Here is a 12,100-nt window from a genome sequence, read left to right on the forward strand (position 1 = left end):
TGCGGGCGGAAAGTACGGGAAATGGGACTAAACACATTACCTTCCTCACTCTTCAAGTCGCCGTTAGAGAGCGCAAGGGAGACCCAGTCAGAAAATGGCGAGTCCTCGGCCAGGGACCCTGAGGCTAATGATAATATCTGGCCTTATTCTACCTATTACCCTTCACAGATATTCCCCCAACCTCATTTTTAAATTCTAGTAATATATTTTTCTTATCGCCTGAGGTGTATATGGCATAATTGGACGTAGCGAGACAAAGTGATTTTTGGTTACGGGGAAAAAAAAATCTTTGGAAATGAGGGTACGAATGTATTTATTATCGTTTGTTTATTGTCCTTTATAGTGTTTAAAATTATCTCGCCTTAATGTAATATATAACTTAAAAGCATATAAGGATAACTGATTGCGCATGTTATCGAAAGACATTGCCATCTAAGCGGGCTTTCCAAATGGAAGCTCATTTATTTCTTATTTATTTTCAAATTCCGTATTATGATTCAAATTCTCATTACAAATTTCGTTAAAGAGATAACATTCCCCTGGAGTTATTTCTCATATCTGTATAACAAAAGGGGAATAAAATCCCAGTAATATTTGAATATTCCAACGTAGAATCATTACTGGAGGAACACATTTTACTTCATCGATTAGACTTAACTCCGAGGCAATGGCAGTTGGTATGTCGCCCTAATCCATCATGAATTGTAATGTTTTATCCTCATAATTCCTAGGCGGGTATTTCACCTCACCTGGCAATATAATGGAATGTCTAGTCACACACCCAGCGAATCTCACGCTAAGTCCAGACAGCAACCTCATGAGATAAACAAATCACATGTCATCTATATTTCATTGTAATCACATGATTATTTATCACATACTCACATGATTATGTATAATAAGTCTATGAATACTTTACGATTTACTTGTGAGTAATTTTGGGGGGAATTATTCATCAGCTAAAAGATTATACATGATGTAATTCAATTCTATTGTTCATTATTCAAAGGGACACCAAACCCTCAGCAGTTTTTTGACTACCAGCGCAAATTTAGACATTAATTAGTACTACGTATACATCATCTGCAGTATGAACTGCAAATTGATCTCGTTCATAACAGATTTAAATGTCGCTGCTGGTGAACATGGCAAACAAAACAGAGAGAGTGCGTCGCAACAAAGCCCCATCCTCTTGCCTCCATTCCAGTCATGCACATGGAGGCGCTTGTGCTGAGCAAGACAATGGTATATACTACTTGGCGTGGTGGAGGGTTGACAGTTTCTCTACCTGTATCGCCCTTAGGGCCTCTCTTCCACGCAGTCATCATAATTCACATCCTAGCTGTAGCATGGGGAAAATAGTAAACAAAATACAATCTTCAGTCGGGGACTTGTCGTCGTCTCACAAGCACACACACACAAGACATTTTAGTAATGTAGACTGATGCAGGACAAGCATAATGCACGGCATGATGCGAGAAAAGCATAAAGATATAATATATAATCTGTGATTTTAATTCGGAATCAAGATGGTAGTTCGACAGCAGTAAATGCTCCGCCACCACTCCGTTTGGCTTGAGAGCAACAGTGACTTTCCACTAGTTATGTGGCAAGTTTTTTGTCTCGACATTTTGTAGACTGGTTTAGGAAAATGAACTCCAAACTCCTCCCAGCCCGACGGCAATTTATGATTTAAAGTTGCCAAGTTTTTTTGTGTTTTTTTGGAGGGGGGGAGTGTCAAATTTTGCTTTCCTGGGGAAAATTTATCACCAAATTAGTTACTTCCTGTCGCTATTCTTTTTTTTCCAGTTTAAATATAAAGATGGACTGAAGAGTCTCCACGTTTCACCTGAAAACGTTGCCCTAATTCGTCTCTTTCCTCGTTCCTCTTGCACCACCGCCGTGGAAGCCTCTGCCTCGCTTTGCTTTCTCCTGCAGCACAACCACGAGACTTGGGTAAAAACCTCCTCCGTCTTGCAGCACAATCCACGGGGCCTCAGCAACGCCTCCTCCCTCCTCCAGCAGGACCACCACTACCTGACCTCAACAGCGCCTCCTTTCTCCGTTTTATCTCGCGAGATGTCTCACTCCCCTCTGTGTCCTTCTAAACCAGCAGTCCACCTCTGCTGAAACCTGACTTTAACTGGGCAGTTTAAGTATCTCCTCTGAAGGAGCACCGTCTTGGATATATCTGAAGACGATGGACAGTTGAAGACTCATAATGTTACAAGACCCGTCCTCAAAGTTGCCAAAGCCTCTGAACCTTTGATCTTTAGAACTTCTTCAGGAAATAAGAGTTCCTTGATAGACGCTATTTTGCCGAAACAACCTGCGGGGGGGAAAGGGATACAGGATTCTGAACAGTGATCCTCAGATGTTAAATCCATTATGGAGGGATTGAATCTCTTTTGGCATAAGTAGCGAAGTGTATGATAGGATTGTGTGGAGAGGATGAATGACTAAGAATAAGACCAGTTCAAGAAGGAAATGGAGTGTGTAGATTGTATTTTTGAACGGATGAGTAATAAAGAAAGATTTAGGGAAGAAAATGTATCTGTAGCGTTCGAGAAAAAGCACACTGACTCCATATAGTGTCAGTGGAAGACATCTTGAATGGTCTTAAGAGAATTTGTAATGGTAAGAGCGGAAGCTGTCATGGTTCTTATGTGTGGACGAGTTGGATGGAAAGGAGACCTGGATGGTTCGCACAGTACAGATGGATTTAGAAGAACAGGTAGATGAAAGATGTGAGAAGAATATTTAGAGTGAAGTTCGAATGGTTCTTTTTGTCACACAGGGCACCTAACCCATCACACACTTAGATTGGGAATTGATCAGTGAGGATTGATATATAGATTTTTTGTTTTGTTTGTTACCCATTCACTCATATGCACGTATATGTACATAAGCGCCCATATACGCACATATACACAGACATATACATACATACTCATGTACATATTCGTACTTGTTTGCCTTCATCCATTCCTGTCGCTACCCCGCCCCACAGAAATCACAGCTCCCTAGCCACGTCCAGGCCCCACAGACCTTTTCCATGGTTTACCCCAGACGCTTCACATGGCCTGGTTCAGTCCATTGACAGCAAGTCGACCCCGGTATACCACATAGTTCCAATTCACTCTATTCCTTGCACGCCTCACACCCTTGTTTATAGAATGATGTAGTTTATAGCTCATGCACAGCATACATGTAGTTTCTTAATTTTAAAGTAGTCGATAGAAGTATAGAATGATACTGTTGTTTGTATCTCAATGATTATAAAAAAAAACCAGGCATAAATGGAAGTTTCGGGTATGATTAAGTTTGAATTTGGCGGCATTTGGTTCTCCCTGTTGCCGGCAGGTGGCACTGAGGATTGTTTTGGCCTGAGCGGCCGCTGATTGGCTGGTCCCACAGGAAGCCCCGGAGATTTAAAGCTGTTCGTTGGTGTATTGTGGGTCGGGATTGAAAAATATGTCCTTGATTGTTTGTTGTCTCTGCTATTAAGTCATTCCCTATCGGCTGGTGGAGAGCGCAGAGATGGAGGAAGAGAGAGAAGGCATGAGAGAGTTGATCCTGGAGGAATTGGCGCGTCTGGGCGTGCAAGACCTCCCTCTGAAGAGGACCCACGGTCAAGGCAGTAGACTCCTGGGCATACCGAACCCCAGCACCTCCTCCAAGTCCAACAGGGCCAAGTCGAAGGGGAAGAGAAGCCCCCGGTTGACAGGGTCGAAAAGTCCCCAAAGTAGACAGGGCGCCGGCAAGGGACGGGACGAGAGGAAGCACACCCCAAAGTCCGGACCCAAATCGCCTTTCACCAGTGCCAAGCGCAGGGCAGAGCTACGTCGACAGCAGAATAATAAGGAGAATAAGACGAAAGTGAGTGTGATAGACACTGGAGACATGAGATGGCTGGAGGTTTTCCATGTCCCTGAGCTTGTGAAGTCCTGTCGAACCTTAAAATCCGTCCTAAATTTTAAAATTCGTCCTATACCTTGAAATCCGCTCTATACCTTAAAATCCGCCCTATACTTTAAAATCCGTCCTATACCTTGAAATCCGTCCTATACTTTAAAATCCGTCCTATACTTTAAAATCCGTCCTATACCTTAATAACCGTCCTATACCTTAAAATCCGTCCTATACTTTAAAATCCGTCCTATACCTTAAAATCCGTCCTATACCTTAAAATCCGCCCTATACTTTAAAATCCGTCCTATACCTTGAAATCCGTCCTATACTTTGATAACCGTCCTATACCTTAAAATCCGCCCTATACCTTAAAATCGCCCTATACTTTCAAATCCGTCCTATACTTTAAAATCCGTCCTATACCTTAATAACCGTCCTATACCTTAAAATCCGTCCTATACCTTAAAATCCGTCCTATACTTTAAAATCCGTCCTATACTTTAAAATCCGTCCTATACCTTAAAACCGTCCTATACCTTAAAATCCGTCATATACCTTAAAATCCGTCCTATACTTTAAAATCCGCCCTATACTTTAAAATCCGTCCTATACCTTAAAATCCGTCCTATACTTTAAAATCCGTCCTATACTTTAAAATCCGTCCTATACCTTAATAACCGTCCCATACCTTAAAATCCGTCCTATACCTTAAAATCCGTCCTATACTTTAAAATCCGTCCTATACTTTAAAATCCGTCCTATACCTTAATAACCGTCCTATACCTTAAAATCCGTCCTATACCTTAAAATCCGTCCTATACCTTAATTAAATCGTTTAGACTTAAAATCCGTCCTATACCTTGAAAGCTGTCCTATACCTTAAAATCCGTCCTATACCTTAATAACCGTCCTATACCTTAAAATCCGTCCTATACCTTAAAATCCGTCCTATACTTTAAAATCCGTCCCATACTTTAAAATCCGTCCTATACCTTAAAATCCGTCCTATACCTTAAAATCCGTCCTATACCTTAAAAACCGTCCTATACCTTAAAATCCGTCCTATACCTTAAAATCCATCCTATACTTTAAAATCCGTCCCATACCTTAAAATCCGTCCCATACCTTAGAATCCGTCCTATACCTTAATTAAGGGAGTGTGTTTTTTAAGGACAAATTATATACTTTAGTTTTACCTGTTTTTTTTTTTTTTTTTTTTGATGGTTTTGCTATAGCCTTGTGGCCCAAATAGCTTTCTGATAGTGTAATGCTCTTCATACTAGCTCTTGTGGTTAACAGTCTTGCTTAGCTTTGTATTGCTGTTAGCTTTGGCTATTAGAGGATTTTGATATGCAGTGCTTGAGTGCTTGAATGATATTAAATTGGTCACTTGTAGGATGTGGGTTTAGTTAATGTAATGGTTGATAATGAAATTGTAGCAACAGACCCCTTGAGAAAACTCGACAAACCTTCATAGCGTTTAATGTTTTTCTGTTTAAAATTTTATTCAGAATATACCTGTTGCATTCATGATTGCGCACTATGCAATTGGCTCTGGATGTCAGCAAACATATGACACAGTGTAAGGCTATGTAATCCCCCAGCATCAGACGAATGTATTGTTGGTATGTTTCCACAATCATTTTGGCCACCAGATGAGGTTTTTAAAGGTTTTGTTGATGTTTTGCTTTAATGAATTTACATTAACCCCACATTTTTCCTGATTCGCACAACTCTCTGCTTTTTTCATATATTATTCATTATAATATGATATTCATGCTCCACGACTGTTCTTGTATTCTCTTAGATACTACGCTAGTGTTGTGGAACAAAGTCCTTCATTACAATCTCATCTTGATAGCTTGGCCTCGTATAGAAGAGTTAATGAATAACATGTTCTAACCCAGGTACAGGATCTTTTTGACTTGACGACACTCTCTCTTAGGGGTGTAGGTAAATCCAAACCATAGTTTTTAGGTAAAGTATGAAATAGATATATAAATGCTGTAGCCTTTTTTTCATTCACTCTTGGGAGTTTTACTCGAGAGTTTCATGTCTTATTCCCAGTTGATTCACTTGACACCTTTTGGACTTTTTAGAGATCACTGAGGGGACCATTTATTTTTACCATAAGGCCCCCCTTCCACAAGAAAGAAACCTACTTGGATTAATAACCTATTTAAAATGGCTCAATCTGGGATTTATGCAAGACCACACGATGAAAATAGCCTCTGCCTTCCTCAGAAACTTTTGTTGGAGGTCATGTAAAAGGGTCTTTGACATTCTTCTTCCACCTTTATCAGACAGTAACCGGTTAAAATGTTGTGGATCTACCCTTTGCAGCTCTAGGGATTCCTCCTTCAGGATAATTGGAATCCAGTGCTCCTTCGAGTCACCAATGAAGGTCTTTATTTTTGCCCTTGGTCTGATCTTATTTGAAAGTTTTCTCTAAAACCTCTGTCTGTGTATGGTTATTCTCTCATGCTTGCTGGATATAACTTTGGAGAAAAATGTTGGATTTGGCAATTGAATAGACCTTTTTCTCCTGAGGTGGTATCTCTTGAGTAATTATTTTCCTAGGTTTCTTACCCCTAGGTTTTGGGAATTGAAGAACCTTTTTCTCTCAGACTTGGTATCCCTTATCTTATGCTTGTGAAACACCATCTCGGATATCAGTTTCCAAAATGCACTTTTTTCAGTTGATTATGAACATGTGGAGAATATAATACTGCTATTTGAGTGTTAATGATACCTTATTCTAGTTGTCAGCATTTGACTTGGTAAAGTTACTGTTTTGGGGGCAGATGGCTCCCAGAGTGCCAAAAGATGACTCAAATTTTTGTTTTTTAACTCCTCTAAACTGCTATGCTCTCAAGGCTCACAGGACAAACCAACTATGTAAAGATGATATGTTTTGGAATATGCGAAACTCACTTCTAGGGCAATGTCCTGCAAGTCCTTTTCCTTGGTTATTATTTGTCACTTCTCCTTCCTCTTGTTAAGAAAATCTTTCAGCCACCAGTGACCATTGTCAAATTGATGTTTGTTTTCTGAGATTTATAAAGGAGTTTGTTACCAAAGGTCAGGTGATGAGGACATGATTGTTATTTATAAATGTTGGTGAATGGACCCTGGTAGAACTTCAGGCCTCCATCATTGAAGAGGTACTTAATGAGGGGTGTGAGGTATTTACCTTATCATGCAGGAGTTAAGAGGTTTCTAACTCCCAGGGATCTTAAAGATTTTTACAGCTTGTGAGACTCTTGAATTTTTCAGGTTTTGTTTTCATTTTTCAGGTGTTTGGTCGTCACTTGGAACAGATTCCTTCCGTATGTGTGTACATGACAGACGGGATTCAGGTCACAGTGCCAGAGTTCCTAGTGGATGTATGCAGCCTTATTCGACGAAATATCATGGTTGAGGGGATCTTCCGTAAGGCTGGGTCATCACAGAGACAGAGTGATCTAAAGGTGCAGTTCCCTGTTACTATTTGGTATGCTTTCCAAAAATGTTGAAGTTAGGAAGATGAGATTTAGGTATAGCATTAAAAACAGTCGAAATATAGTTTCCACATGGTTCTTAAACAGATTCATGGGAATAGTGGTGTCTGTGTGGTCCTTCAAAGTCTTGTTTTGCTTCTCCTAGTTTGATTCTCTTAATCTGTATCTCTGATGCCCATTCCCTTCAGGAACTCCCATCAAGGGGGTGGCCTAGGCAAAAGGGAGTCCACTTATCTCTGTCTTTATGTTCTTCCCTCGCATGCCCCACTCCATGCATTTTCTCCCCATTTCTCTCCTTCCAGTACTCTTCCACTCTGTTTCCGTATGTTCCAGGTGGTCTTGCTCTTAACACAAACCCCTTTAATCATACTATCATACATTCCCCTTGTAAACTTCCCATCTTGCATTCTTTCCACATGCCAAAACACCTCAAAGTAGTATGTTTCACCCAGTCTACTATTCAACAATTCATTTCCTTTGTATTCCCTGCCATGCCAAATCTGTCATACCCCTTCATTGCACTCTTCATCTGGTCATATCACATGCTCGTTTCAAGTTGCTCATTTCCGCAGCCTGGGTTCTATACCTCTGTGACTCATCCCATGTCCATGTTTCTCCTGAAAAGGTTAGGGTCAAGAGGACTATTCTGTCCCTTAATCCTTTACATCTTTACTCTTCTTATTCTGTTAAGGGACCCAATGACTAATTGTTACCCTTTATTGCTTTCTCCTTAATCTTTCCTTCTATTTAACCAAATTCACCCAAGATAGCTCCCAAATAATTGTTGCCTCTTCCAGTCTTTCTGCTCCCATTTCTGAAATAGAATTTAGTGCATTTCCTTCTTTCACTTTGCAGGGCTTTGCAAAATTTATACATACACTTTGTTTCCTTTCATATGCCATTACTTCTATTCACATTTACCTTCAAGCACCTGTGTTTACACACATCATAAAACAAACAACCTTCTGTAACTCCTCTTTATTCTCTGCAAACAAACAGGCTTGTCATCAGCCAATATACCTTACCACCACACTCCTCTTCACCCCCTTTCCCAAGTTTTTCTTTCATGTCATTTCTAATTCCATCCGTACATGATGTTGAAAATCCATGGTGGCATTACACAGCCCTGCCTCACACCTGTATGTATACTGAAACTTTCTCTCAACTTTCCATCCCCTCTTTCACATGCATTTGCTCCTCTGTAGAGGGCTTTTACAACATCCAGCCATTGTACCCGTACACCATATATCCTTAAAGCATTCCATTCGACTCATATACTTTCTCCAGATCCAAAGAAGCTGCATACAACATCTTACGTTTTGTTAGATACTTTTCCACTGTCATTGTCACCACAAAAATCTAATCCAAACATCCTCTACCTTACCTAAAATCCCCTTGCTCCTCACTTATTCTGCATTCAGTCACTTTTGTTACTCTGACTGATTTCAGTCAGCATTCTTGCATACACTTTTCCTGGTATACTTAACATCCTTATATCTCAATAGTTGTTCCATGCATCCTTAGCACCTTTTGCTTTGAAGAAAGGAACAAAAATAGCTTTCACCCAATCTGTAGGCACAATCTTCAGCTTCCATGCTAAATTACATCAAATCACTTTCTGTATCTCATTGTCTCCTCCATACTTCACTATTTCAGCTGTAATTCCATCCATTCCAAGTGCTTTTCCTTCCTTCAGCCTTTTTACCTCCCTTCTTGCTCTAGACCACAGCACTTGTATGTTTTTCCTTCCATACCCATGCATAGAACAACTGCCTCACTTTCTTACACATTTATCATACTTCAAAATACTTTCCTGTTTTCTTTCACTTCCTCCTTTTGATTTAGCTACTGTGTTTCCATGCTATTCACATTTATATTTACATTCGTATATCCACCTCTTTCCTTTTTCATCTCCTTCCAGTATAGTTTCTCATTGTTTTCCATTAGTATGATTCTTCCTTTATTGCTTCCTGATTTTACCTTCTTTTTATGATTATGGCAGCCATGTTTTTCTCACAGTATTATTTATATCTAAGCGGTTGACATCAGTGTAATTAACATAACCAGATATGTGTTAGAGATATTAACTATTCTGTTGGGTCACCTATGCAAGGTTGTAGTGATAGGCAGCCAAATTGTGTAGGGGCAGATCATGCAGACCAGTCTTTTTCAGCACACAACTCCACAAGCTCTTCACCATTACTATTCTTTTTTCTTTTAAACTATTCACCATTTCCCGCGTTAGTGAGGTAGCGTTAAGAACAGAGGACTGGGCCTTTGTGGAATATCCTCACCTGGCCCCACTCTGTTCCTTCTTTTAGAAAATTAAAAAAAACGAGAGGGGAGGATTTCCAGCCCCCCGCTCCCTCCCCTTTTAGTCGCCTTCTACGACACGCAAGGAATACGTGGGAAGTATTCTTCATCCCCTATCCCCAGGGATTACTATTCATGACACTGAATACCCCATGTGAACCAATTATACCCTCAAATGCTACGTTATTACCTTCTCATTTAAATCACCTATCACTAATACCCGGTCTTATGCAATAGAACTGCTGACTTTCTCTCAGCTGTTCCCAAAACACTTGCCTTTCATGATCTTTATTCTCATGTCCAGGTGCATAAGCACCAATAATCACCCATCTCTTGCCATCCACTTTCAGTTTTGCCCACATTAATCTTGAATTTACTTCCTTGCTCTCTCTCATACACTCCCACAACTCCAGTTTCAGGAATAGTGCCATTCCTTCCTTAGCTTTGTCCTCTCACCAACCCCTGACTTTACTTCCAAGATGTTTCCAAACCATTCTTCCTGTTTACCCTTGAGCTTCGTTTTACCCATTACTGGGAGAAGATAACCAGTGTAACTGTTGATGATAGGCACTCTTCGAAGTAATGTTTACTTTTGGTCCTATTTATGTTGTGGTATTGTAATTATTTTTGATTATCTTTATTACTTAATATTGCTAGACGTGATAAAATCATAATGGATTTTTATGATTTTTGACTGAAGAGTATTTGGTGATTTTAACAGATTTCAATTTTTACAGAAATTGATAGACAGTGGCAGCAGTCTCCCTACCAGTGTTCATGTGGTTGATGGTGCATGCCTCCTTAAGCAGTTCCTGCGGTCGTTACCCGACCCAATTTTATCATCTTCTGTCCACGCCAAGATTATCAAGTTAGTTTTGTGTGACACTGAATATTATAGGAACTAAGGCTGTATTCTTTTAAGTTTTCTGTCTCTGACATTGAAAGATCACTAATACTCCAGTCTGTATGAGGAGAAATAATGGTTTAGTTTACCCATCACTTGCAGCTAAAGTAGAAAAAAAGTCAAAGAAAATTGAGAGGTTTTACTAGAGCAAATTCATGATACATTCAAAGATGGAGTTGGCTACTGATTTTAGGCCTTTTTCGGCTGAAAATCCTCATTTTCGTGTGAGTCCTTAGAGAAACACAGCTCTTACTCTTTTATGCCCATTGATCATTCCTTATTTTGGCTTGAAGTGTATTATCGGGTGTTGTGAGAATGACAAAGCTAAGTGTTTTCCATACTGCTTGGTTGTAGCATCGAAATTGCTTACAGATTTTGATAGCAAATTTACCTTGATTACAAGAAAATCCATGGCACTTCCATGCAGGCTAACATTTGTATGAATGGATTGGATACTGATGGTGCAGATTACAGACTTTTACCTATGTTTTGCAAGTGAAGTATTGGAAAGAATTTTAGAGAAATTAAATGTGGATATGTCTTGTATTGATTTTTAGAGGGTATGTGAAAAGTGAAAAGAAAAACTCTCTGGAAAGTACTGTTTGGTGTGTATGGAAGATTTTTTATTTCTAATAAGAGCTTTTGTTGCAGTAGCATAACTTCATGTGTGTGTGGGTAAGTGATGGTATGAGTAAATGGTGTTAAGTAAATTTTCCATTGTGTCAAGTTGTGTGATGCTGCCATGTTTGTATAACATTTCTGTGGATGGGGCAGTATGTAAGACAACAGAGAAGTAAAGTTATGACAGCTGTATGTAGATGCTGTTGTGCTGTTAGTTGAATAAAGGATGTTGGATTGATTAGTAGGTCTCTGACAATGTATGTTGAAAGAGGATCCTGAAAATGAATTCAAGTAAACCATAGGTTTTGAGATTGAAAGGATGTTATGAATGGTGGAGAAATGGAAGCTGTCAGTTAGTTTAGTATGTAAAGTCTAGTAAAGATGGTTATGATGAGTTGAAATTGGAAGTGAGTTATGCATGGGAATATTGTTGGGGATCCATTGAAAATTTTAATGACAAAAAAATAATTGACTTTTGAGCTTGCAGGAAGGGGCATATATACTCCTTGATTCTCTCTCTCTCTTCTCTCTCTCTCTCATACCTTCTACCAGTGTTTTGTCATCAGCAAACAGTAACTACCTCACCTTCATGCACCAACTAACGACCTGGACCTGGAGATTTGCCCCTCTCCAAGACTTTCCCAGTTATCTCCCGTACTACCTCATAAGTAAAGTTTAAACAGTCATGGTGGTATCACATACCCATGCCACAATCCCACCTTCATCTAGAATCACTCACCCTCTTCTCACTCTGCTTGCACACGTGTTGTACTCTCAGTAAAGATTCCTCATTTACTTTAGCATCTTTCCTCCTACATCTTATATTTGTAACACCTTCCACAAAGCACCT

At 39.7% G+C, this 12,100-nt stretch overlaps 2 protein-coding genes across 2 annotated transcripts in view; one reads left to right on the plus strand and one right to left on the minus strand.

The window, feature by feature from the left end:
• LOC139754745 (uncharacterized) overlaps positions 1-97 on the minus strand; it is a 32,793-nt gene extending 32,696 nt beyond the window's left edge. Inside the window, exon 1 of the mRNA XM_071672496.1 lies at positions 41-97. The gene's annotated coding sequence lies outside the window, so the exon portion shown is untranslated. The remainder of the gene's footprint in view (positions 1-40) is intronic.
• A 3,301-nt stretch (positions 98-3,398) lies between these two features.
• LOC139754746 (uncharacterized) overlaps positions 3,399-12,100 on the plus strand; it is a 28,973-nt gene continuing 20,271 nt past the window's right edge. The window contains exons 1-3 of the mRNA XM_071672497.1: positions 3,399-3,879; positions 7,209-7,382; positions 10,463-10,593. Coding sequence (XP_071528598.1) covers positions 3,541-3,879; positions 7,209-7,382; positions 10,463-10,593 — 644 coding nt within the window. The 5' untranslated portion in view covers positions 3,399-3,540. The remainder of the gene's footprint in view (positions 3,880-7,208; positions 7,383-10,462; positions 10,594-12,100) is intronic.

This window comes from Panulirus ornatus, chromosome 17 (genome assembly GCF_036320965.1).
Source record: "Panulirus ornatus isolate Po-2019 chromosome 17, ASM3632096v1, whole genome shotgun sequence".
Classification (NCBI taxonomy): Eukaryota; Metazoa; Arthropoda; class Malacostraca; order Decapoda; family Palinuridae; genus Panulirus; species Panulirus ornatus.